The following is a 27,901-nucleotide window of genomic DNA, read 5'->3' as shown; positions in this document are numbered from 1 at the left end:
TAGTCTCCTGGTACAAATAACCACCCCTGTTACATCACTTTCCTATTTCTATCTGCTTCAGAATTTCCTTAGAATTCCTTCCCGCGGCTCCGAACATCAAGTTTCCCGGTAGAACTAATTCAGGGGGATGTAGGGGTGTGTATGACGCACAGGTCGTGTAGACTCAACCGAATAGTAGCGGGATGAATACTGTAGGCTATTCTTTGCCTAACCATTCGATGATTCGGGGCGGGGTGTGAGGAGTGGCCAGCCGCACCAATTTCTGCAGAAGATTGGGCTTTGGGTTCTATAAGGGAATGGGATTCCTGCCTGCGCGCACCAGATAGTGCTTCAGCCACATTGTAAGTTTATACATTTTCCGCACGCTTTTTTTGTTTGTTGTGCATGCAAACCTAGTCTACATTTAAATAATACAAAAATGTTGTGATTTAACGAATTAGCTCACAATGTCTCAGTGTATATGCCTAATTATCCTTTTGAGGGACATACTTGGAAACATAGTGTAGGTTTTTATAGACAAACTTTTGAATTCAATGGGTGGTTTTGAGGATGTTATTCTAAGTGCAAAGTTAAGTACATTTTTTAAAATGTAAAATAAACGTGTAGGCTAATAAAATAAATAGGCTGAAGTGAATTGATCACAAATCCCTCTATTGATGGTGTCTGTTATGTTCTGTTAATTACTGATGTCCCCTTTAAGATGGAGCACCCTTGGTCATGCGCAGTGTTGTTCTATGTTATTCTGGTTCTAACTCGTTTGAGTGAATGTGAAGCTCCAGTTCAATTGCTTGTCTTCAGAGTCTTTCTTATTATATAAATAAGTACTAAGTGTTAAGCCACTACAATGGCGACGAGGATGATTACCTGCAATAGCACAACAGCTAGCAAGCAGTGAAGACGAGGGGAGAGCTGAGGAGAACGAGGCGGCATATCAAAGACACGTGGAGCCGGAGTTAAAGAGAATGGCTAGAATCTGTTTGATGACACGCAAGAAAACTGGGCAAGTTACATTGAACGACTGGAACAGTACTTCATTGCTGATAACAAGAGAGTACCAGCGTTGTTGAGTTTAATTGGCCCAAAAACTTAGTTTGCTAAGAGATCTGTCTGCCCCTCTGAAGCCCTCCAATAAAACATTCACAGAGATTGTGGAGATATTGCAAAATCACCTATCACCTAAACCACTCCTCATCGCTGAAAGTTTTCGTTTCCACAAGAGAGATCAGAATGAGGGGTTGTTAGTACATATGTAGCTGAGTTGAAGAAACTGTCGGAACATTGCCAGTTTGGAGAGAACCTAAATGACACATTAATGGATAGATTTGTTTGTGGACTGAAACATGAACACATTCAGAAACGTTTGCTCACAGAATCAGATCTCACGTTTGCAAAGGCTGTTGAAATTGCTGTGACAATGGAAATCGCGACTAAAGATGCAGTTGAGTTGCAAAGTAAAATAATTACTGACCTTTCTCAAACTTCTCTGCATAAGTTCACGCAGCCGACAGCGCCCCCGTGTGGCCGCCGAAAAATGCAACAGGTGTGACAGATGGTCACAGAGCAGAAGACTGCCATTTTAAAGACGAAATTTGTCACAAATGCAGTAGAAGGGGGCACATTCAAAGAGCATGCAGAGAAAAATTCAGTCACAACAGGAAAACTGAAAAAAATAAAGGGTCTGTGAATGCACTAGCAGAGAACAGTGGCAGTGATTCAGATGAACGATTCATTGGTACAATGGAGTTAAACACAGTGATTTCTCCCAGCAGTAGCATAATATGGGTGACACCAGATATCGAAGGCAAACCCCTCAAAATGGAGCTGGAAACAGGATCTGCAGTGTCTATAATTTCCACTACTGTCTACAATGAGCACTTCAAGGCTATCAAGCTGAAGAACACATGTGTTGCTGAAGACCTACTCAGGAGAGAGATTGAGCCCAATGGGGGCATTGCAGGTCAGAGTGCGGTATGGGGGGCAAACACAGCAGTTACAGTTGTATGTGGTGCCTGGAACTGGCCCCCCATTATTTGGCAGGGAATGGCTTTAAAAAATAAAGCTGACCTGGTGTGACTTGAAAATGCTCCACAAGTTCCAGTCCAAAGAGAATGGCACAGACCAAACACTGGAACACTTGCGGAAGAAATACAACACAGTGTTCAGTGATCAGATGGGAACAGTAAAAGGCTTCACAGCCAAACTTGTACTGCGAGATGATGCAACCCCGAAATTCTGCAAAGCCAGATCTGTTCCATACTCCCTGAGACCAAAGGTGGAAGCGGAAATCGATCGCTTGCAGGATACAGGGATCCTGACGAAAGTGGACAGAAGCGAATGGGCCACACCCATAGTTCCTATTGTGAAGAAAGACGGGTCTGTTAGAATGTGTGGGGACTTCAAGGTAACTGTGAATTCAATGTTGCATGTGGACCAATATCCCCCTGCCACGTCTGGATGACATCTTTGCTGCACTAGCTGGTGGGAAACACTTCAGTAAAATCAATCTGAAACAGGCTTACCTGCAGCTACCGGTTGAAGAGAGCTCCAAACAGTACCTGACAATAAACACAAAGGTCTATACAGGTATAACCGCCTGGTCTTTGGCATTGCATCGGCCCCAGCCATTTGGCAATTAACTATTGACCAGATTTTGCAAGGAATCCCAGGAACCAATGTATCCTGGATGACATGATCATAACAGGACGCAACGACAAAGAGCACCTGGCTAACCTGGAAGAGGTCCTGAAAAGACTGAAAGAGTATGGTCTACAGGCAAACTTACAGAACTGTGAGTTCTTCAAAGACAAGATTGTCTTCTGTGGACATGAATTTGACTGCAATGGATTGCACAAAACACAGGACAAAATCAATGCAGGCACCACGACCACAAAATATCACAGAAGTGAGATCTTTCACGGGACTGATCAATTACTACAGAAGATTCCTTCCAAACCTTTCAGCAGTACTCCAGCCTCTAAATCAGCTCCTGGAAAATAATAGGACATGGCGGTGGACAGAGCAGTGTGAAAATGCATTTCTGGAGGCAAAACGGCTCATAACATCTGAACAGGTCCTGATGCATTACGACCCTGAAATGCCAGTGAAGTTGGCTTGTGATGCGTCGTCCCCTTATGGCTTAGGGGCCGTCCTTTCACACACACTGAAAGATGGGTCAGAGAGGCCAGTTGCATTCGCGTCACGAACATTGAATGATGCAGAGAAAAACTACTCACAAATCGACAAAGAAGCACTGGCACTAGTGTGGGGCGGCAAGAAATTCCACCCATACCTATATGGCAAGCGTTTCACACTGGTTACAGATCACCAGCCGTTGCTTTCCATTTTCAGGCCAAAGAAAGGCATTCCGGCAATGACAGCAGCCAGGTTACAGAGATATGCCCTGTTCCTTGCCAGTCATATGTATGACATTGAGTTTAAGCCGTCGTCCCTCCACACAAATGCAGATGGATTATCCAGACTGCCGTGTACAAGAGAAAGACAAAGGAGGGTGGATGCAGTGGACATGTTCCATACCGCTCAGCTCGAGGCACTACCGGTAACAAGCACAGTTATCAAACAGGAGACAAGGAAAGATGTGACCGTCAAAAGTGTACACTTACACCATGTCAGGATGGCCAGCTACTGGCAGAAAGGAGCTGACTCCGTATTTCCAGTGGAGAAACGAAATTACAACGTACCAAGGATGTTTGATGTAGGGAATAAGAGTCATGATACCCCAGAAATACCAACATCTAGTCTTGCAGCAACTACATGAAGGTCATGTTGGAATTGTCAAAATGAAGCTGCTCGCAAGGAGCCACTTCTGGTGGCCAGGTCTGGACCAACAGATAGAAAACATGGAGAAGAACTGTAGCGGGTGTTTGGAAACCCTTTACATGCCTGCTCCTGTCCCAGTCCACCCATGGGAATGGCCCACAGAGCCATGGCAGAGAATTCATGTGGACTACGCTGGTCACTTTGAAAAGCACATGTTTCTGGTTATAGTTGATGCCCATTCCAAATGGCCAGAGGTGTTTTGCACTGACTCCTCCACCTCAGCTCAGACCATAGAGTGTCTCAGAACAACGTTTGCACGCTTCGGTTTGCCGCTGCAGCTGGTAAGTGACAACGCGCAAGCGTTTGTAAGTGACGAGTTTACAAGATTCATGTCAGTAAATGGAATCAAACACTCAACCTCAGCTCCGTACCACCCTGCCACCAATGGGTTGGCAGAACGCTTTGTGCAAACCCTAAAGCAAGGACTCCGTGCAGCAAAACGAGACGAAGGGACTTTGCAAACAAAACTGGCCAAGTTCCTGGCCTCCTACCGAAACACCCCACATGCCACGACAAATGAAAGCCCAGCCGCACTGATGTTCAGGAGGCCTCTCCGCACACAGCTGGACATCATGAAGCCAAACAGGCGTAATGAAGTGCTGAACAAACATGCCAAGATGCTCTCCGGTGGCCGGGAGCGCCATCTCCAAACAGGACAGGAGGTGATGGTGCGAGACTACAGAAGAGGAGGGAAATGGACAAGAGGGACCGTACACACACAAATGGGACCCAGAACTTACCAGGTTCAAGTGAGCCCAGACATAATGTGGCGGCGTCACATTAACCAAATGCATTCCACGGAAAACATCACAACAATCGAGAGAGAACAGGCACAGAGAGATCCTGAGAGTGACACACAGGGAACTGTAGAGGACGGTGGGGCAGTAAAGAGACCCCAGGCTGAAAGAAGGGAACGTGTTGATGAAGGTGCTGCTATAGCAGAAGCTATAATGGAACAAGCACACACTGAGGATGTTCAAGAGCCTCCAGACAATCCGAGGCGCTACCCAGAACGAAGGCACCGTCCACCAGACAGACACTGAGGTTGTTCAGGAGCCTCCAGACAATCCGAGGCGCTACCCAGAACGAAGGCGCCGTCCACCAGACAGACACTGAGGATGTTCAGGAGCCTCCAGACAATCCGAGGCGCTACCCAGAACGAAGACACCGTCCACCAGACAGACACTGAGGATGTTCAGGAGCCTCCAGACAATCCGAGGCGCTACCCAGAACGAAGACACCGTCCACCAGACAGACACTGAGGATGTTCAGGAGCCTCCAGACAATCCGAGGCGCTACCCAGAACGAAGACACCGTCCACCAGACAGACACTGAGGATGTTCAGGAGCCTCCAGACAATCCGAGGCGCTACCCAGAACGAAGACACCGTCCACCAGACAGACACTGAGGATGTTCAGGAGCCTCCAGACAATCCGAGGCGCTACCCAGAACGAAGACACCGTCCACCAGACAGACACTGAGGATGTTCAGGAGCCTCCAGACAATCCGAGGCGCTACCCAGAACGAAGACACCGTCCACCAGACAGACACTGAGGATGTTCAGGAGCCTCCAGACAATCCGAGGCGCTACCCAGAACGAAGACACCGTCCACCAGACAGACACTGAGGATGTTCAGGAGCCTCCAGACAATCCGAGGCGCTACCCAGAACGAAGACACCGTCCACCAGACAGACACTGAGGATGTTCAGGAGCCTCCAGACAATCCGAGGCGCTACCCAGAACGAAGACACCGTCCACCAGACAGACACTGAGGATGTTCAGGAGCCTCCAGACAATCCGAGGCGCTACCCAGAACGAAGACACCGTCCACCAGACAGACACTGAGGATGTTCAGGAGCCTCCAGACAATCCGAGGCGCTACCCAGAACGAAGACAACGTCCACCAGACAGACTAGACTTATAAACAAACAAACAAAAACTAACTGTTCAAATAAAAGATGCAAAATAACTACAAGTTCTGGGAAATGTTTCAGCTGTGGTTTGGTAAAAGTAACTCTGATTGTATAAGAGAAGGAATGTTATGTTCTGTTAATTACTGATGTCCCCTTTAAGATGGAGCACCCTTGGTCATGCGCAGTGTTGTTCTATGTTATTCTGGTACTAACGCGTTTGAGTAAATGTGAAGCTCCAGTTCAGTTGCTTGTCTTCAGAGTCTTTCTTATTATATAAATAAGTACTAAGTGTTAAGCCACTACAATGTCCATTGGATTGGCCTACCTGTCGTCGCAGTTTGCGTTCATTTAAGTTCAGCAAGTGAATATACTCTGAAATGTTAAACATTTAGGGCTACAAAGATAATACAGCTGCCTTGTTGATTATAGTTTGAGTTTATTTTTTTGAGTTTATTTTTTATTTTTACAGGGACAGTGCACATTAATCAACATTTCAGTAAAAGTGCCGGTTTTAGCCAACCGGCTAATTTTCAACTGCAGTCCCTGGGCAGGTTATTAAAAACAATTACAATATAGACAATAGCAACATAGAACAAGCAAGACATAGCAACATAGGACAAGCAAGACATAGCATACAGACAGAGCAACATAGGACAAGCAAGACATAGCATACAGACAGAGCAACATAGGACAAGCAAGACATAGCATACAGACAGAGCAGCATAAAACAAAAAGCAGCAAGACAAAATTCATAAAAGCAACAAAGTGTTTCCACACCTCACAAGCTACAGACAACAGACAACATGGAGAGCGGCAACACACAGCTAGGGACCATGTTCACAAATCTGATTGACCTTTAGCCATGTCTTCAAGCATTTTGTGAAAGTGTGATATGTGGTGCAGTTATGTGTGTCTGATGGCAGTGTATTCCAGACATGGGAAGCTCTCACAGAGAATGCAGATTTACTAAAGGTGCTTTTCCTTAGGGGAACTATACAGTCACCTCTCATGGCAGACCTTGTGGATCTGCTGCCATATGTCTGGGTTTTCTGTTTAACAAAAATATTGAGTGGAGGGGGAGCCAGGCCATTGAGGATCTTGAATACAAGACATGCGTCGGTGTATTGCACAAGATTTTCCCAACTCAAGAGCTCATGCTTTCTAAGGATGTGACAATGATGATGGCTATTGGGCTTCCTATCAAGCAATTTGAGAGCCTGTTTGTAGACAGACTGAATAGGTTTTAATGTTGTACAGCAAGCTTGGGCCCAACTAGTCAAGCAGTATGTTAAGTGGGGGAGTATCATAGATTTGAAGTACAGTTTTGCTACCTCTGTAGTCAAACAATTTCGTATAAATCGGAAATTAGCTAGGTTGAATTTGGTTATTTGAATTACCTTTTTCACATGCTTTTTAAAAGAGAGGTTGGAATCAAGTATGATGCCAAGGTACTTAAAATCGGATACCACCTGGAGCTTCTCCCCTGACACATAGACATCTGGCTCAGTAGCATCTGTTGCCCTCTTTGTGAAGAACATGCAAACATTTTTTTTCACATTGAGATGCAAACACGAGTCACTGAGCCACTTTGTAACCTGGACCATTACAGTAGTGAGTTCTTGTGCAGCTTGTTGTTTGCTCTTTGCATGCACATATATCACTGTATCATCTGCATACATTTGAACTTCAGACCCAGTACAGACAGAAGGCAGATCATTAATGTACAGGCTGAACAGGAGGTATGTTGAACATACAAGTTGCGCATGCTGTCTATAGCCTAACTAAGAGAACTGGGAGAATCTAAAAAAGTTTAAAAAAGTGTATAGTTCCCCTAAGGAAAAGCACCTTTAGTAAATCTGCATTCTCTGTGAGAGCTTCCCATGTCTGGAATACACTGCCATCAGACACACATAACTGCACCACATATCACACTTTCACAAAATGCTTGAAGACATGGCTAAAGGTCAATCAGATTTGTGAACATGGTCCCTAGCTGTGTGTTGCCGCTCTCCATGTTGTCTGTTGTCTGTAGCTTGTGAGGTGTGGAAACACTTTGTTGCTTTTATGAATTTTGTCTTGCTGCTTTTTGTCCTATGTTGCTATGTCTTGCTTGTCCTATGTTGCTCTGTCTGTATGCTATGTCTTGCTTGTTCTATGTTGCTATTGTCTATATTGTAATTGTTTTTAATAACCTGCCCAGGGACTGCGGTTGAAAATTAGCCGGCTGGCTAAAACCGGCACTTTTACTGAAATGTTGATTAATGTGCACTGTCCCTGTAAAAATAAAAATAACATGTTTGAAGAGTGTATTGAACAAATTAATTAGGTTCAAATTATTATGGAAAATATATCTTTGCCGTGGATAAACCGGATCAAAAATAAACAGTAGAATGGTATGTGTGCGTACGTGCATGTGTGCTAGAAATTCTTGTCCATTTGCCAAAATCATGTTCTGAGAACATTTGGATAACTTTCTCAAACATTCTGTGACAGTCTTTGTTCCCAAAATGGGTGTGTTGGTTGTAGATAAATGGTGTTCACTGGTAGTGGAGCCTCCTGCCAGCTGGATGCTGTAACAGTATTTCACAGACACTCCAGACTACTGCAGATCATGCTTATCATACTACCCACCATTAATCACCATGCTGTACAGTTGCATAATAGACCATTCCTCTGTTAAAGTACGTTTGTCACTGGATGACGCCTTATGATGCTGGGGTGTTAGTACCTTATGATGCTGGGATGTTAGTACCTTATGATGCTGGGATGTTAGCACCTTATGATGCTGGGGTGTTAGCACCTTATGATGCTGGGGTGTTAGCATCTTATGATGCTGGGGTGTTAGCATCTTATGATGCTGGGGTGTTAGCATCTTATGATGCTGGGATGTTAGCATCTTATGATGCTGGGATGTTAGCATCTTATGATGCTGGGATGTTAGCATCTTATGATGCTGGGATGTTAGCATCTTATGATGCTGGGATGTTAGCATCTTATGATGCTGGGATGTTAGCATCTTATGATGCTGGGATGTTAGCATCTTATGATGCTGGGATGTTAGCACCTTATGATGCTGGGATGTTAGCACCTTATGATGCTGGGATGTTAGCACCTTATGATGCTGGGATGTTAGTGCCTTATGATTTAAAGTAACATGGAAACAACTCTACTGTCAATTCACTCAATATAGAATTAAATATTATCAGTCAAGAGTATGTCAATCCATCAATCCAGCGTCATCGCCCACACTTCTGAAGTACATGCACACGCACACACACATAGACACACGCACACACACATGCATGTGCAATCATGTGCAAACACACATAGACACACGCACACATTAACACAAACGAACACACACACACAAGCAATCAGGGCCCTTAGATGTTGTCTGATGCACTGCATCTGGAACTGATTGGCTATCTACAGAGCAGCAACCCAGAGAAATCCATTTCATCCAGATGCTTCATGTTTGGCCAACTGTGCTCTGAAGTCATTAAATGTTTGACCTTGAGTTTACTGTAAGATACACAAATTGTCACAGTACCCTTTCCTCCACATTGCCACAAACTATTTAAAAAATGTAGGATCTAATTTAGGCACTGATATGTAACCAGTGTGAAATAACTAGCTAGCTAGTTAGTGGTGCGCGCTAGTGGCATTTCAATCGGTGACAACACTCTCTGAGACCTTGAAGTAGTTGTTTCCCTTGCTCTGCAGTGGTCCAAGGTACTAATGTAAAGGCTTTTGTGCAGCGATAGGTAACGATGCTTTGTCTGAGGCAGTTGTTGATGTGTTCATAGGATCCCTATTTTCTAGCCCAGGTTGGGGTGAGGAGAGTGACGGAAGCAACACTGTTACACATGCATGAGCAGGGTTGGGTAGGTTACTTTCTAAATGTAATGCGTTAGTTACTAGTTACCTGTACAAAATTGTAATCAGTAATGTAACTTTTGGATTACTCAAACTCGGTAATGTAATCTGATTACATTTCGTTACGTTTTGGTTACTTTCCCTTAAGCGGCATTAGAAGAAGCCAAACATTTATGTTACCAATTGATCGACATCTATTGCAGGATAAATAAATGTTAAAGTTTACATAGCTGGCCATATATGGATGTTAAATTTTACTTTATGGGTTGGTTTTGTAGGCTTCTTCTAACCCATCACTTTCTACTACATATAATAATACGATTCAATTTTATTTTTACATTAAAAGTCTATCAGAATTCCAGTCATTCCAATAAATGTTATGCCCCTTGATCTTCAAGAATAGGACTTGGAAATAGGAAAGTTTAGATTAGCCAAATTGTTTTATCTGAGCATGACCCCAAAATGAAGGACTTATTAGCCAGCTCTACTCTGTTGTTTATGATTTTGTTGTCATGGAGGATTGATTGGGCTCATTGATTTGAGTTGAAAGATGAATTCTTCGCTCATGGAATGGCATGCTTTGAGCACTACTGAAAAGTGCAATTTATATGGGAAAAATGAATGTCATATGCTGCACTTGCTATAGGCCTATTGTTTACCTTTTTGTTGGGGACACTTTAATATCTTGATAATATGCAGATGTTTACATGGCAAATCCACAGATGAAACAATAACCAAACGGTTGCCCCGCCTCTGTTTTGATAAAAAGCTAAGGAATGGGCCTGGAGAAATGTAACCACTCTCAGATTAATAGACAAAGACTGGTCATCCATGATATCAAAATGATTGATATCAAAATGACTGATCATCCATGATGTCCATGTTATGAGGCTATACAGTGTTGGTTTACATTTACAATGTTTACAAACAATGGAGTAAAACATTCTTATATTTTGAGTTCTCATGGAGAGTGTCGTGTCTTTACTATCATTAAATTGAAGACTTAGTTTTTATCAAAGATGATCTGTAATTAGTATTACGCGATCAACTGATTAATCATTTAACTGTAATTAACTAGGAAGTCAGGGCACCAAGGAAAATATTCAGATTACAAAGTTATAATTTCCTAATATAACTTTTCAAATATTTTATATCTGATCAATTAGTCTTCGAATTAATTAATTAAATATTTTACCTCACGTTAGTCTCATTCACGTTAGTCTCATTCCAAACATTCCTATCTGCATGAACCCAGTCTTCACTATGAGTCATACATCAATTGTCTTAAATCATTTATTTCTTAACTAACTAAACAATCACAGAAGTGCATAAACAAACAAGTAAATATGTTTACAAGAAATGATTGGGTAATGTGCCCTAGTGGGCTAAACCGGCATGGCGACTTGTTAGACAAAAGGGAAGTGGGGTTCGACTGAGAAGACAACACACAGTTGATAATTCTAACAATTTAAATGCTAATCCTTTGCACATGAACGCTCACTCATTCGGGAACAATTACAATCAATATATATATTTACGCTCAGTGTGTCGTCTTGATCGCTGGTGAAAAGTTTGTTTCTTTTGTAGAATTGTCCGTCTCTTTCTCTCTGTCGTGGTTAGTGGATAGTTCAGAGTGACATTCATTCATGTTTCGGCGGTTGTCGTTCTTCACGTTCAATGATACCGAATTCCTAGCTGCAAACTAGTAATTAATATCAAAGACTTGTTCTTATTCTGTCGGTATCGATAGTCTTAAGAGTTTAACCATGTGGTATGGTTAAAAGATTCAGCAATCATTTGCAACCTTTGTCCTCTCGTGATTGAGAGAAAACATGGTCTGTTGAAAACTTCTCAAAGTTGGTTTTATTCGTGAGTTGCAGAAAAGGGCCTGTCCCAGGATGCCCGACCCAAACTGGGCTCATGGGCAGTCCTCTGATTTAGTTAAACTCAAAAGGGAATTGGAGTTTCCTTCATTAAACAGTCCAAAATCACATTACACAATTTTACAAACAGTATCATCCTCACTCGTTCATCTTATACAACAATTAGATGTAAACCTCATATCTGAGGCTATTATATTAACAGTGTTATGGTAATGTGGCCGCACCGTCTCACATGAGTTTTACAAACTTGTACCAAACGGACCAGTTCGTAGCTGGATTCTTCACCGATCTTTTATACCTTCTCCGGAACATAAATGTTGTTCGGACCTCAAGTTCTGTGAGGTGGAAGAAATTCCTTTGTTCTGAAAATTCACTCTGTCACTATACTGTGGCCATGAGGAGATAATCTCTTCCAGGAATTTACGACCTCTCTGACCACAGCAGCCGAGTTGTAGGAGGCAGGGAGAGGGGGATGGGGCTTGCTGTACCCAAAGAGGGCAACGTGATGACAAGTGTGACAGTTGAATTAAGCTCATGAGGCACATATACATACAATTTATAAGTCTAAAAATGGATGTAGCAACTACAGATTGTCCCTTGTAAGTCTATTAAAAGTGTACAAGGTTGAGCATGTGTCCATTAGGCCTATGGATTTTTTTTTTGATTAGCATGAATTAGATTGAGCAATAAAAGCCCCACCTTTATTCCATAGGCTGGGATCCGCACTTTGCAGATGTTGCAAGACCACATTTTTCACCGGCTGTCCACTGGTTTCAATAACAATGATTGATAGGCAGCTTAACTTCTTGACTTCAAACATTTATTAGGTTCAAATACACATAGATTTGTGAACAGCCATCCACAACAACAACAATCCATAAGGCGCAAATAGCTAAAAGAGAGAGCAGCAGTGTGATTCACATCAATGTGCTATGTAGATATCAATAATAAGTGATATCCGTATCGCCGTAGACTAGACCACTGCTGTCATCCTTACCGCCAAGCATTTATTCAAGTTGGATAATCTTTTGAAGCCGACAGCAGTCACACCATTGGAAGACATAGCTTTGACTGTAGACTACAGAAGCCCATTCCTGCTCTTTTCCCGCAATCCATCAAACACATTTGGTGTGCCATCATATTGGTCTCTGATTTGTGGTCAGACTCGCTCAGGTAGAACAAACTTAAACTTGCTCCTTTTTTCAATGCTGATTTGAATGTCATTGAAAAAAACAGAAGTGTTAGATTAGTTTATTTCGCAAAAACTTATTAAAAAATAATCCTTGAAGTAATCGTGTCGTTTTTCAGATGTATCTGTACATGTAATCCTACTCCCCAACCCTGAGCATGAGCATGACTAGCACAAAATAATCTGTTATTGTGTAAGAAACATTTATAAATGAAGGCTAGGATGTCACAGGATGCTATGTTTAAATTAGATCTAACCACATTTCAGTTGAATCTGTTGTCAACACAACTTGATCTGATAAACAGAAACTTTCTGTGTTCCAACAGTTGATCTGTCCATGTTTGTGTTCAAGGAGAGAGACTAGAGAAACGTTCCAACATGGAGGGGACACAGGGCCTCCTGGCCATCTTCACCATAGCAACATGTTTTCTGGTTAACGGAGCACAAAAAACAGGTAAGCATGTTTGTCTCCTGACATCTGAATCATTCCAGAATGCAGACCACAGTCCAGAATGGAATAAACATAGAAACATTGAAGAAATGCCACACAAATGCAAAATTATGACCAACTCTTTGGGGCTTTATACTGCTGAGCAGTTATAAGAAATTATTTTTTATAAAAGCACAATAAAAATATTTGATTAATAGATTGATTTATTGATTAATTGCTTTCATTGCTCATCCCATGCACAAAAAACCTTGTGGTTTAGACACTTGTCAGCCAATGGAATTCCATACAACTATTTTCTTCCCCTCCCAGTCTGCAAGGAACAGGCCGTGGCCGACATCGTCTTCCTGGTGGACGGTTCAGGGAGCATCGGCTCAGAGAACTTCGAACAGATTCGCCAGTTCTTGTACACGCTGGTTAACAGCTTTGACGTGGCCCCCGACCAGGTGCGCATCGGTCTGGTCCAGTACAGCAACACACCGCGCACCGAGTTCCTCCTCAACACCTTCCAGGACAAACAGGACATCCTGCAGTACATTACAAACCTGCGTTATATGGGTGGTGAAACCAACACGGGCCTGGGCCTGGACTTCCTGCTGAATGAGCTCTTTGTTGACCGCGCAGGGAGCCGGGTGAATGAGAACGTGCCCCAGATCGGCATGGTGATCACTGACGGTAAATCAATGGACAATGTGGGGCTGCATGCCCTTAAGCTGAAGAAGCAGGGCGTCACGCTGTACGCCATCGGGATCAAAGAAGCAGACGAAGATCAGCTGAAGGAGATTGCCACTACACCTCACAACCAGCACGTGTACAGCGTGTCAGACTTTGCTGCGCTGCAGGGGATCTCCCAGAGCCTCATCCAGGTGCTATGTACTACCGTAGATGAGGCAAAGAGACCAATATCCAAAGTGGTACAAGGTACTATAACAGTGTATTTATTGTTTCCATTTTTAAAATATTCTTTACAAAATAAATGATATTATTATTTTCCTAAATCTCCAGAGTGCCTCAACGCCACAGTGGCTGACATTGTGTTCCTTGTGGATGGCTCCAGCAGCATCAGCAAAGGCAACTTCCTGGAGGTTCAGAGGTTTCTCCACAGCTTCATCGAGGGGCTGGATATCGGAGCGGACAAGGTTCGCATAGGACTGGCCCAGTTCAGTAATGAGATCCAGAAGCAATTCCATTTGGGGGAACATACGGACCAAAGGGCCCTACTGGAGCAAGTGGACGGGCTTGTACAGCTCGAGGGAGGCACAGACACTGGCAAAGCCATTACTGTCATTCGGGAAGAGTTTTTCACCGAGGCCAACGGTGGCCGCGCTGATCAGAGGGTGCCTCAGATTGCTGTGGTGCTCACCGACGGGGCGTCTGAGGACGAGGTAACGCTGCCAGCCAAGGCGCTAAGGCAGCAAGGGGTCATTGTGTTTGCTATTGGAGTTGGGGCAGCCAATGTCACCGAGCTGAAGGATATCGCTAACAGGCCCCATGAGCATTTTGTGGTCAACATAGAACATTTCCAGGCCCTACAAACACTTTCTCAGGGTCTGCTGCAGTCGGTCTGTGTCTCCATGGAGAACCAGAGGATGGGTAAGGGACTTTTATAAGGAAACATACGGTATGTTGTAACAAATTGTGAATGTTGAACTTGCAAACTATGTAATCTAAGTGACTTGCCTTAGTTGTACCATGGGATGCCATTCTAAGCAAAAGTATGCAACCTTGAGAGGCAGACATTGGTTACGGCCGCTTGTGCCAACATTAAAGTCAACATTCAAAGGACCATTTCTAAAAATGAAAATAAAATATGACATACATTCACACTGTTGTCATAGCAATTATTCTTTCTTTTTTCAGCTCTAATCCCAAAGTTCTCTGATATCTTCTTCCTGGTGGACAGCAATATGATGCAGGCAGACTTCCAGCTGGTCAGAACCCTTCTGATGCGACTGGTCAACCAACTCAACCCGAGCACTAAAACGATGCGCCTGGGTCTGGCCCAGTTTGCCCAGGACACCAAGGTGGAGTTCTTACTGAACACCCACAACACCAAGGAAGAGTACTTGGCAGCTCTTAGGAAATTTAGGCTGCCGCTGCGTCCCAACAGGTCTCGTCACCTGGGCGATGCCCTGGAATACGCCCGTGCACACTTCTTCACTACAGCGTCTGGTGGCCGTAATGAACAAGGCTACCGGCAGTTTCTAGTCACGGTGACAGGGGGGGATTCGAAGGATAACGTGATGAAGGTGGCACGTACTATCAAATCTGAAGGGACAACCATTGTGTCTATCGGGTTGGGTGAATCTACACTTCCAGAGCTAAAGTTAATGGCCACCTCGCCATTCTTTTACCAGACTACATCCATCACCTCTGTGCTAAAGACTGTCTTTGAGTCTGAAGAGGTGGTCACTGTGACTGACGGTAAGGGCATTTGTGGATTTTTGCTGAATTACGTGAATATCTGATCTCTTGTGAAATAGTTGCTCATTATACACAAAGGATAACAGATTGCTGTTGACTAACAATTTCCTATCTATTGCAGATTGCAGTGAAGCTTCACTGGCTGACATTGTGTTTATAGTTGATGAGTCTTCGAGCAATAGAACTGCAAACTTCCAGCTGGTTTGTGGATTCATCCACAAGATAGTAGACGGCCTAGATATAGATTTCAACAGGGTGAGGGTGGGCATCGTCCTCTATAGCAACAATGCCTCGGCCCAGGTCTACCTCAACTCCTTCCAAGAAAAAACAGATATCCTTCAGTTCATCAAGATCCTGCCCTACCGTCGCGGTCTCACATACACTGGCAAGGCCCTGGAGTATGCCAGGGAGAAGATGTTTATCAAGGAGAGGGGCAGCCGGAAAGAACAGGGGGTGCAGCAGGTGGCGATAGTCATCACCGGAAAGTCCCAGGACAACGTAACTTCTCATGCCGCTGCACTGCGCAGAGCTGGTGTCACTGTCTATGCAGTGGGGATCAAGGATGCTGACGAGAACGAGCTGAGACAGATCGCTTCAGATCCCCCTAACAAGCACGTATTGCATGTGGACAGCTATGCCAAGCTCAAGACCCTGGAGGAGAGCCTGAAGAGGAGTGTGTGCTACAACATCCTTAAAAAAGCAGTTAAAGACAACGCAAGGACATACACTGCCAAGCAAAGTGAGATCAAAATGACTGTAACAATGCTTCTTGTTGTTTAATTTGTAGAGGAATGTTGATACAGACATAATGTGATCTCCGAGATGACACTAGTGCTTTCTTTTCTCTTTTAATTCTAGGCTGTTTGCAGACAGATGAAGCAGACATGTTCTTCCTGATCGACCACTCAGGGAGTATTGAATATCCAGACTTTGCTGACATGAAGACATTTATTAACAAATTCATAAACACATTCCACATCGGACCGCATCATGTCCGCGTGGGTGTGGTAAAGTTCTCTGATACACCAGCTCTTGAGTTTGATTTGACAACCTACCCTGACAAACCTTCAGTGGAGAAAGCAGTGGATGGTATCATCCAACTTGGAGGCGGCACAAAGACCGGATTAGCGCTGAACTCTATGGGTCCCCACTTTGATCGGGCTAAGGCCACCCGTAGTAACAAAGTTCGCAAGTACCTCATTGTCATCACAGACGGAGAGTCTGAAGACAATGTGAAGAATCAAGCAGCAAAGCTGAGGGCGCAGGGCATTACCATATATGCCATTGGGGTGAAGCTAGCTAACGATACACAGCTGCTGGAGATTGCTGGCAGCCAAGAAAGGAAGTTCTTTGTCAACAACTTTGACGCTCTGAAACTAATAAAAAATGACATCATCACAGATATCTGCTCCCCTGATAGTAAGGGCATCTCTATTGTTTTTAAGTGTTACATCTTATTTAATTTCTGATTTCAGTAAAAATATGAAACACCTTGTCTCTTGCCAGGGATTGATTATGAGCACACATTGAGTTATAACAACAGCTAAATTAATATTTGTTCTCTATTCATAGTTTGCAAGGACATGAAGGGGGACGTCCTCTTCTTGATCGACAGCTCAGGTAGCATCAACAACCCAGACTTCCAGAAGATGAAGGTCTTAATGCAATCCATCATCAACAAATCTGACATAGGCCTGGATAAAGTGCACGTGGGCATCATACAGTTCAGCACCAGCCAACAGGTGATCTTCCCTCTTAACAAGCATAACGATAAGGAAGGCATGTTGCAGGATTTACAAACGATGCAACAGATAGGCGGGGGCACACACACCGGCAAAGCCCTGTCCTACACCTCGCAGTTCTTTGACCCACCAAAAGGAGGGCGCACTAACGTGAAGCAGTTCCTGATTGTCGTAACCGATGGTGAGGCGCAGGATGAGGTAATGTCTCCTGCCAAGAAACTTCAAGACAAGGGTGTGATCATCTACGCTATTGGGGTGGTCAATGCCAACAATACACAGTTACTAGAGATCAGTGGCGCACAGGAGAGGGTCTACTCCGAGAGGGACTTTGATGCACTCAAGGCTTTGGATAGCCAACTGGCATTGGCAATCTGTGATCCGGAGAGAGGTGAGTGTCACTTGGTTCATGAAACATTACTTAAAAGCAACAATGAGTTCACATTTCTTAGATTTTGACATTGATATTTTCCTCTATCTCTTCTTCTCTTCCACCAGAGTGTGTGAGGACGGAGATCGCAGACATTATTTTCTTGGTGGACCGCTCCTCCAGCATCAGCTCAGATAATTTTGACATAATGAAAAACTTCATGATGTCCGTGGTCAATGAAACCTCTGTTGGGGAGAAGCAGACACGCTATGGTCTGATTGTCTTTTCAAACAACCCCGAGTCTAAATTCACACTCAACGAATACAAATCTAAGCGAGACGTCAATAGTGCCATCGCAAAGCTTAGAGGGCCCAATGGAGACACCTACACTGGAAAGGCACTCAAGTATTCCTTGGGTTATTTTGGTGCACAGTACGGTGGGCGAAAGGCCCTAAATGTTCCCCAGTGGTTGATGGTGATCACAGATGGTGAGGCTACTGACCCCAATAGCCTAGCTGGGCCAGCCAAGGAGCTACGGGACAATGGGATCATAGTCTATAGCATCGGAGTGGTTGGAGCAAATAAGCAAGAGCTTGAGCTCATGGCAGGGGACACAAATAAGGTTTTCTTTGTGGATGACTTCCATAAACTAAATACATTGCAGAAAAATATTGCCTTTGAATTCTGCCAAACCAGCAAACCAGGTAAGACAGAATCCAACTGTAAAAACATCTAAGCTGAAAGTACAAAGCCTTGTAGCTTAAGCATTTTGAAATTAGATGGTTCAACATGATCTGACATCTTCTCTTCTCCTCTTAGTCTGTGAAAAAACGCAGGGGGATCTGGTCCTGTTGATTGACAGCTCAGGGAGCATCAGCACCACCGACTTCACTATCATGAAGAAGTTTGCCACAGACCTTGTTTCCAGCTTCAACATTGCAGAGCAGTCCTTCCGGGTGGGAGTCGCCCAGTTCAGCAGTGATCCTAAAAAGGAGTTCTTCTTGAATGAGTATTACACAGAAGCAGAGGTGAACAACCAGATAAACAATACGATGCAGATTAGGTACACAACCAACATCGGAAAGGCCCTGAACTACGTCCGTACAGAGTACTTCCAACCAGCTAGAGGGAGCCGTATCAATGCCAAGGTCTCTCAGAACCTGGTTGTGATCACTGACGGACGTTCAGATGATGATGTTGTTGATGCAGCAGAGAAGCTCAAGGCCATGAACATTGAGGTGTTTGCCATCGGTATCGGGAAAGACCACAAACCTGTTGAGCTTGGGAAAATCACTCTCAACCCGGAAAGGGTCTTCTCTGTGCAGGACTTTGCCAGCCTGGACAAGATCAAGAAGAAGGTGGTGGATACTATATGCTCCTCCAAGGTACCAGACACTCAAGCGGGTGAGTAAACCGTATGCACGTTTTATTTCCTCTGTCTCTCCTGACTCAATGTAAAATCCTCGTCAAAGAATGCTTGTTAGTGTTTGAAAAGGCTATTTTACATTGTCTCATATTATCCTTGAGTAAACCTAACACATAAAGCTTTTGAACTTGTTAAAGGGGTTCATTTGGATGATAAGTAATAATGAGTGTGTCTGTGTCCAATAGGCTGCACCATAGACATTGCTATGGGGTTCGATATTACACGCAGGGCCACCGCCCAGGGGCTCTTCGATGGCCAAGCCCAGCTACAGGCCTTCCTGCCACAGATCATCCGCTATGTGTCCAACCTGAAGGGCCTGTGCTGCGGGACGGGAGATGGTTCCATTGAGACTAACATTGGCTTCCGCGTGGTGGAGCAGGACGGAAAGGTTCTCTACGACTACAACTTCGAGAAGTACGACGAGAAAATTGTGGAGAAGGTTATGGCCCTGCAGACCTCCCAGACAACATACTTCAACTCCTTCCTCCTGCGCTCCTTCAGTGATAAGTTCCAGAAATCTAATGCTGGCGTGAAGGTGGGCCCAAACATTATGTCTCCTGTGTGGTTGATCACAGACTCCAAAAATGTTCATTTCATAACATATTTTGTTGGTTATTTCACATTGTAATAACAATGTCACAACTACTTTGTCCTTTAGGTGCTGGTGATCTTCTCAGACGGACTCGATGATGATGTGATGAAACTGGAGCAAGAGTCGGAACTTCTCCGCACTAAAGGTTAAAGAACCAGGGGAAACCCACCGAAACTGACAAATTTAAGAACATTCATGAGACAAAAATGAACAATAAAATCGGTTATACTTTTATCTCAGTCTTCCATGTCACATTTCAGGAAAAGGTATCAACGCCCTGCTTACAGTCGCCTTAGAAGGGGTCCAAAATGCCAACCTTCTTCAGAAGGTGGAGTTTGGGCGAGGATTTGGCTACAAGCAGCCGCTCAACATTGGCATGCACAATTTGGGAAACACCCTGTTGACACAAATAGTAAGTGGTTCATCATTTTGTGACAGCAGAATCAGAACAACCCTTTTAGTTGTATCTCCCTGTGTTGTAGTAATACTGTATGTCACTTATACTGGCTAAGACTCTTTGGGCTGACATGTAAGTCCTTTATGTCTCTATCTACAGTAATTCCATTTCCAGTCATATTCCCAGCTGTAGGGATAGAGAAGTATTTCTGATATGTCTGAGTATTTTGGGTCATACAGTACAATGACAAATGTTTCTGTTTAAAAAAGCGGATTACGTGACATTGTGTCAGGATGTCAGAAATGACAGAAAGGAATTGTCAGTCAGGTTGGAAGCATCAAAACTAGAACTCTGGGGTCATGGGAAATGGGAGATAGTACACCATGAAATAGAGTCGTCACTTGCTAGAAATGTACTTAGCAACAGGAGCCACTGGAGACAAGAAAAACAGAGCAGTGACGTGATTGGTTGTTTTTAGATTGGCTTTTGAGATGAGTGCCTCCAAAGGTGTCTCCAATTATGAGGGTATGTCAACAAATTACATATTGGATTTAATAACACATGGTCTCATTCTCTCTCTTTCTATCCCACTCTCTCCTTCTCCCCCTCTTTCTTCCCCCTCTCCCGTTCTCTCTCCAGGACACAGTGGCTGAGAGGGAGTGCTGCAATGTGATGTGTAAGTGCACCGGACATGAGGGTATCCGTGGCAACAGAGGACACCCAGGGACAAAGGTGAGGCCCTCTGAGCCTTCTTTATAAAATTATACACTGTTTAAGATGTGACGTGACACAGTAATTTAACACTGTTAAAATACTGTAAAGAAGATGTGGGTTAATGTACTTCGTCAGTCCTCCCTTTGCCAGTTTCAGTTTCCTCATTTGTTTTTCGTTTCTCTCCTTACAGGGTCAGCCAGGACTGAAAGGACACCCTGGCTTCCCTGGCGAGGAGGGGGGAATTGTAAGTGTGTTTTCAGGGAGGGAAGAATAATTCTCAGTGTGGTATTCAGACATCTGACAAATCAAAACATATGAATCGTGGATGGTGGGCAAGGTCTACAAGTCAGTTTAATAACCTGTGACCTTTGACCTTAAAACCAATGACCCTTGTCCTCGCTCTCTGATTTGCCACAGGGCGAGAGAGGTCCACCAGGTCCCACTGGCCCACAGGGACTACAGGGCTGTTCTGGGAGGAGAGGCCTCAAGGTGAGCAGATGGACTACTGACTAAGCAAAAATCTATGTTTATAGACCGTCTGGTCTGGAATGTTTCCCATTAGATGTCTTCCCGACATCTGCTTTTAGATCACCTTTTACCATGACCCTGGGGCAGTTACCTGTCCAAAATAATCCCATCTAATCTGATCTCTGAACCATGACGCTCTGGAGTTACCTGTCTAAAATAATCCCATCTAATCTCTGAACCATGATGCGCTGGAGTTACCTGTCTAAAATAATCCCATCTGATCTCTGAACCATGATGCGCTGGAGTTACCGGTCAAAAATAATCCGATCTGATCTGTTTTTTTCCAGGGCTCAAGAGCCTACAGAGGGGACAGGGTAAGTGTATGAAGCTGTTGATACCACGTTCACACAGCTAAATGTAGTGTACAGTAGAAACCTTTCTATGTGCAGTATACTAGGTATTTTGTCTTAATCGATGGAAAACCAGGTTTACCATGGTGCTTTCTTTTGTTCATTGTGTGGATGTAAACGTCTGCTGTTGTTTAGTGTGTTGTGAATCAGTGTGCACATTACCATGGCAGGGTGATGATGGAGACCATGGCCTTGATGGGGTTGATGGTGAACAGGGTCTGATTGGAACAGTTGGAGCTGCAGGAGAGAGAGGAAACCCAGGAAGACCAGTAAACACAATTTCTCATATTCTACATATATTTCGCCAATATACTACTCCTAGGTCACTGATATACTACTCCTAGGTCACTGATATACTACTCCTATGGCACTAATATACTACTCCTATGGAACTAATATACTACTCCTATGTCACCAATATACTACTCCTAGGTCACTGATATACTACTCCTATGTCACCGATATACTACTCCAATGGCACTAATATACTACTCCTATGTCACCAATATACTACTCCTATGTCACCAATATACTACTCCTATGGCACTAATATACTACTCCTATGGCACTAATATACTACTCCTATGGCACTAATATACTACTCCTATGGCACTAATATACTACTCCTATGGCACTAATATACTACTCCTATGGCACTAATATACTACTCCTATGGCACTCATATACTACTCCTATGGCACTAATATACTACTTCCACGTCACCAGTATAGTACTCCTATGTCACCAATATACTATTCCTATGTCACCAATATCCTACTCCCATGTCACCAATATACTACTTCCACGTCACCAGTATAGTACTCCTATGTCACCAGTATACTGCTCTTATGTCATTAATATCTTTCTCCTATGTCACCAATATACTATTCCTATGTCACCAGTTGACTTCTCCTCTATCACTAATATCGTTCTCATATGTCCCCAATATCCTACTCTTACTCGATTCTCTTCTCTAATGTCTAACCTATTGATGGTGGGTTCTCTTGCAGGGCAACAGCGGCCTCATAGGAGAGCCAGGAGTGAAGGGGCAGCGTGGACTTAGAGGTGACCCTGTAAGTCACATAAACTATGGACGCCATTTAACAGTGCAAATGATTTACGATGGTTCAGGGACCAGTATCTGCTGGTTTTAGGTTTTCCTTTCAATTAAGATCTAGATAACCAGAGGAGGGCAGTTCCTCACTAATTAGTGACCTTAATTCATCAATCAGGTACAAGGGAGGAGCAAAAACCCACAGAGACTCGGAACGAGTTTGGAATGAGTTTGACAGTTGTGGTTTAGACTGTAACAAATGCTGTGTTTCTATATCTTATTTTCGAACTGCTACTAAAAGTTAGTCTCTGGTCTTTTAGGGAGACTCTGGAGTGGACAGCATTGTCGCGGGTCCCAAAGGAGGAAGGGGAAACCCAGGACTACCGGTATGTAGCTTGTAGTTGGCCACTGTCAATGTACTGATCTAAGAATCACAATCGCTTATTCACCAAGTTCATTTGCAAGTACCAGATCATTTTGACTGGCTCTTTCTAGTGAGTAAAGCAGGATTCCCTTACCTTCCTGGAGGGTGACAACACTGCTGTTATTCTCATCCTCTCTCTCCCTCAAAAACACATTTTTTCTCGTCTCCCTTTCCACACCGACAGGGAGACCCAGGAGAAGAGGGCAGTCGAGCAGAAAGTGGAATCGTCGGAAACCCAGTGAGCGAAGTTTCATTTCTGCTAAGCTGTCCTTGTCCTGTTATACTGATGTTGTCTCACCTTTTTGGTCAATTGTCAAGTGATGATTATGTCCTGTGTCCTGCTTTGTAGGGTCCTCAAGGAAGAAGAGGTCTCCCTGGTCCAAATGTACAGTAGGCAGCATTATCAACAAAGCTACATCATGAATAACAGTCCCTAGGATTACTATCTATATTTACTGTATGTACCCATTACTGTGTTCTTTGTGTGTTTTGTGTGTATGTTTGCCTGCGTGTGTGTGTCTAGGGAACACCAGGGGATCCAGGAGATGTAGGCCTCCAAGGAATTCCTGGCCCTTCTGGACCACAGGTAAGTAATATATACCCATTCCCCTCATCCACAAATCCACAGTAATGCTACTACTGATGTACTTCTGTTGCATTTGGAACAGTCCACCAATACCTCAGATACTGTTGCTGAACATGTTTCTCTCCTGTGTGCACAGGGTATAAGAGGAGACTTGGGCCAGCCCGGACCCAGGGGCCTGCAGGGTTTACCTGGACCTCAGGTCACTTTTCTTACCTTTCTACTTCCATCCCATCTGACCACATTGAGGATGCCTGATACATAAATCCTACTGTTATGTGATGTTGACATGTAATGATGGCGTATGAATGGCTTTTCCCTCAGGGCACACCTGGAACTATGGGTGGCAAAGGATCAACAGGAAGACGAGGGATGAATGGACAGAAGGTGCATTGCCTTTGTTAGCAATTTATGTTATTCTTCAATAACACAAACTACAAAGCAAATCAGGGGGAGAAAAATAGGTTTATTTGAGAAGGATAAATCAAGATGTTATGCTGGGAGGTAGATGTTCAGATGTTCAGTCTCCCCTGTCCTCAGCTTTTCCCCACTGAACAAAGGAACAAGATGCCATTTATAACCCCCATCCTAGTTTAGGGTTGACCAATCAGAAGTCCTTGCAGTACAACTTGGCCAATGGCCAAATAAATAGTATCCTGCCCCAGACTCCATGTACAGAACGTAGCACACGTCACTCTGAGTTCAGGATTGACATTCGACAGATTCTAAACAGATGTTGAACTGAAACCCGACTCCTATTTATAATTCCCTATTAACCATTAAGACTTTTAGTACGCTCGTCCTCTCAAACCCTCAAACTCTCTGCATTGTGTATTTATATTCAACATATTCCATTACCTTTGACCTACAGTTATGTAATACATTACAAGACAAAACACTGGCCATCTTGGTAGGACAATTTGTTACCAGGCCTGCAGAGCAACTGAAACATATTACATATAGACACATAAAGAGTATACATTTAAAAATGCCTGTAAAATAATGTTTTATTGCCCTTCTTCCAACCCAATACTGTGTGGTTTCCTCACAGGGCCAACCTGGGGACCTCGGAGTCAACGGAGCCCTTGGAACACTTGGGCCAAGAGGGATGCCGGTAAGGTGTTGCCTTGTCATTACACACTTCACCTGCATGCACACACACATGCTGTACACACACTGCAAGACTGTATGTGTTTGTAAGGTCATGTAAGAATGGGACGTGATGCTGTGTTTTCTTTAATACAGGGTCTTGATGGCAGTGACGGCCATGGGCCTCCCGGACCCCAGGGAATGAAGGTAAGGTACACTTACTCAGTACTCAGATCAACAGCTGCTGTCCATAGACATCATAGTAGTTGATGAGGTTTTCCCCTTTGGAAAATATTGTTCATGTACTTAGTAGATTCTAAAATAAAATGTCTCTTTTCATCTAAATGATGGTCGACTGACCGAAAGCTCAGCTAAATGAAATAAATGTGCATCTGACTGGAAGTGTTCAGACTTTTTCCTACTTCTCTAGTGTCGTTTTATTCCTCCAGCACCTTCACTAATCAGATCTGGTTGTGTGCTAGATTCTGCCTATTATCTTTTCATTCAAATGAAAGGATTTTAATTTACAGTAGATTTGTATTCCAGACATGCTTGATGGACACTAATAAATTATTCCTTGTGTTTTGTGATTACTTTAAAGGGAGAGCCTGGTTTCCATGGTTACCCTGGATTACAGGTCAGTTATTGATATAAAATCTCCCCTTTCAGAATGGATGAGAGAACAAGGCTGGAATCCAATCATGGCACATTACATTCTGAAGCTCACAAAAGGTAAACAATCCCCTTTTTCTGTTTGTCATCTTCAGGGTGAAAGTGGTGATTTTGGAGTCAAAGGAGGTCCAGGCCCCAAAGGAAACCGAGGCAGAGGGGTGAGACTCACACACACTATCGCCAGGAGACCCCAGAGCGTCCTGTTGCACATGCATTGCTGCAACTGTTAAGTCAATACCGTTACATTTTTAGTGCCCAGTCACACTTTATTTGGATAATCCCAGTGTACAAAACATTGACACCTGCTTTTTCCGTGACATAGACTGACCAGGTGAATCCAGGCGAAAGCTATGATCCCATATTGATGTCACTTGTTAAATCCACTTCAATCAGTGAAAATGAAGGGGAGGAGACAGGTTGAAGAAGGATTTTTAAGCCTTGAGACATGGATTGTGCATGTGTGCCATTCAGATGGTGAATGGGCAAGACAAAAGATGTAATTGCCTTTGGACAGGGTATGGTAGTATGTGCTAGGTGCACCGGTTTGTGTCAAGAACTGCAATGCTGCTGGGGTTTTCAAGCTCAACAGTTTTCTGGACCAAGAATGGTCCACTTCTCAAAGGACATCCAGCCTACTTGACACAACTGAGGGAAGCATTGGAGTCAGCATGGGCCAGCATCCCTGTGGAACGCTTTGGAGACCTTGTAGTGTCCATGCCCCGACGAATGGAGGCTGTTCTGAGGGAGAAAGGGGGTGCAACTCAATAGTAGCAAGCTGTCCTTAATGTTTTGTACACTCAGTGTAGATGCTCTACAGATGGTCATACTATTAACAAACTATCTGTTGATAAGCAACTGCTTGTTAAGGTTACAGTTAGGGATAGGGTTAGGTTTTTATTTAGGGTTAGTTTTAGAATAAGGGTTAGGGTTAGGGTTAGTTTTAGCGTAAGGGTTAGGGTTAGGGTTCGTTTTAGCGTAAGGGTTAGTTTTAGAGTAAGGGTTAGGGTTAGTTTTAGCGTAAGGGTAAGGGTTAGTTTTAGCGTAAGGGTAAGGGTTAGTTTTAGCGTAAGGGTAAGGGTTAGTTTTAGCGTAAGGGTAAGGGTTAGTTTTAGAATAAGGGTTAGTTTTAGCGTAAGGGTTAGTTTTAGCGTAAGGGTTAGTTTTAGAATAAGGGTTAGTTTTAGCGTAAGGGTTAGTTTTAGCGTAAGGGTTAGGGTTAGTTTTAGCGTAAGGGTTAGGGTTAGTTTTAGCGCAAGGGTTAGGGTTAGTTTTAGCGTAAGGGTTAGGGTTAGTTTTAGCGTAAGGGTTAGTTTTAGCGTAAGGGTTAGGGTTAGTTTTAGCGTAAGGGTTAGGGTTAGTTTTAGCGTAAGGGTTAGGGTTAGTTCAAACTTGAAACCTTGTGATATTCGCTTGTGCCACAGGTACTAATATGTGTTGACATGTATAAAATCTTCTGTTAAAATGGCCATATGTTACGATGTAATTGAACCAGGGGAACTCGGGCAGATCGGGTGAGTCAGGAGATCCCGGATCCATTGGACCACCAGGACACATTGTTAGTATTTCATTTGCGTTTTTGGATCTTTTAAAGGAACTTTACAAATCTCATGTATTAGTTGTTTTATTATTGTTATTTGTTTCAAGTGAATAATAGTAGTAGTTGTAGTTTTGGTTTTACAGTAGAAGTATTGGTAAGATATTCACTGTTTCCATGTGGATTTCTGACTAATTCTCTATTTCTATCTAGGGCTCTAGAGGCAGACCAGGAGAGAGAGCCATGTCTGTATGTGTATTCTGTCTGATTTTTGTTCCAATTTAACTCTAAAACGTTTTCTGTAGAGAATCTTGAGAGCTATTTAACATGTTATTTTATTTGTCTCCCTAGGAATGCCAGCTGACCACCTATATCCGTGATAACTGTGGTAAGCTCTTGGTTTTCCTACTCTATGTGTCAATTGCTTTATTGCTGGTAAGGTCATGTTTTCATAAGCAAAGATGAATTCATTCCTAATTTTGTCTCTAAACTATGATATTTTTCTCCCCCAAACAGCATGCTCTCAAGGTATGTCTCCATTAACCCTTCATCGTCCAAATAAATGTATGTACTTGACTGAAGATTCTGGTGTAATCAAACCAGAACTCTTGGCAAAATGATGTTATGAATGGGTGTCATTAAAAATACCATTGCCCCCCCTCACCCCCTCTCTCTGTACCTCTGTACCTCTCTCCCTCTCCCCTTCTCTCTCTCTCTCTGTACCTCTCTCTGTACCTCTCTCTGTACCTCTCTGTACCTCTCTCTCTCTCTCTCTCTCTCTCTGTACCTCTCTCTGTACCTCTCTCTGTACCTCTCTCCCTCTCTCTGTACCTCTCTCTCTCTCTCTGTACCTCTCTC

General features: G+C 43.6%; 1 protein-coding gene across 2 annotated transcripts in view; it reads left to right on the top strand.

Annotated features, from left to right (window-relative positions):
* The first annotated feature begins 212 nt into the window (after nt 1–212).
* The window catches only part of col6a4a (collagen, type VI, alpha 4a), a 35,518-nt gene continuing 7,829 nt past the window's right edge, over nt 213–27,901 (top strand). The window contains exons 1-33 of one of the 2 annotated variants that reach the window (XM_031836497.1): nt 213–341; nt 13,052–13,153; nt 13,460–14,068; nt 14,153–14,740; nt 15,008–15,571; nt 15,693–16,310; nt 16,430–16,990; nt 17,144–17,701; nt 17,809–18,384; nt 18,500–19,084; nt 19,292–19,641; nt 19,765–19,843; nt 19,959–20,110; nt 20,735–20,827; nt 21,000–21,053; nt 21,227–21,298; nt 21,625–21,651; nt 21,858–21,956; nt 22,698–22,760; nt 23,062–23,127; nt 23,350–23,403; nt 23,515–23,550; nt 23,689–23,751; nt 23,888–23,950; nt 24,073–24,135; nt 24,800–24,862; nt 24,994–25,044; nt 25,439–25,474; nt 25,605–25,667; nt 27,002–27,064; nt 27,257–27,292; nt 27,395–27,431; nt 27,560–27,571. In XM_031836497.1, coding sequence (XP_031692357.1) covers nt 13,078–13,153; nt 13,460–14,068; nt 14,153–14,740; nt 15,008–15,571; nt 15,693–16,310; nt 16,430–16,990; nt 17,144–17,701; nt 17,809–18,384; nt 18,500–19,084; nt 19,292–19,641; nt 19,765–19,843; nt 19,959–20,110; nt 20,735–20,827; nt 21,000–21,053; nt 21,227–21,298; nt 21,625–21,651; nt 21,858–21,956; nt 22,698–22,760; nt 23,062–23,127; nt 23,350–23,403; nt 23,515–23,550; nt 23,689–23,751; nt 23,888–23,950; nt 24,073–24,135; nt 24,800–24,862; nt 24,994–25,044; nt 25,439–25,474; nt 25,605–25,667; nt 27,002–27,064; nt 27,257–27,292; nt 27,395–27,431; nt 27,560–27,571 — 6,430 coding nt within the window. In that variant the 5' untranslated portion in view covers nt 213–341; nt 13,052–13,077. Of the gene's footprint in view, nt 342–13,025; nt 13,154–13,459; nt 14,069–14,152; nt 14,741–15,007; nt 15,572–15,692; nt 16,311–16,429; nt 16,991–17,143; nt 17,702–17,808; nt 18,385–18,499; nt 19,085–19,291; nt 19,642–19,764; nt 19,844–19,958; nt 20,111–20,734; nt 20,828–20,999; nt 21,054–21,226; nt 21,299–21,624; nt 21,652–21,857; nt 21,957–22,697; nt 22,761–23,061; nt 23,128–23,349; nt 23,404–23,514; nt 23,551–23,688; nt 23,752–23,887; nt 23,951–24,072; nt 24,136–24,799; nt 24,863–24,993; nt 25,045–25,438; nt 25,475–25,604; nt 25,668–27,001; nt 27,065–27,256; nt 27,293–27,394; nt 27,432–27,559; nt 27,572–27,901 lie in introns of both variants that reach the window. The other variant, XM_031836496.1, reaches the window with a different exon arrangement.

Source organism: Oncorhynchus kisutch, linkage group LG2, assembly GCF_002021735.2.
Source record: "Oncorhynchus kisutch isolate 150728-3 linkage group LG2, Okis_V2, whole genome shotgun sequence".
Taxonomy (NCBI): domain Eukaryota; kingdom Metazoa; phylum Chordata; class Actinopteri; order Salmoniformes; family Salmonidae; genus Oncorhynchus; species Oncorhynchus kisutch.
This window is presented reverse-complemented; position numbering and strand designations above follow the sequence as displayed.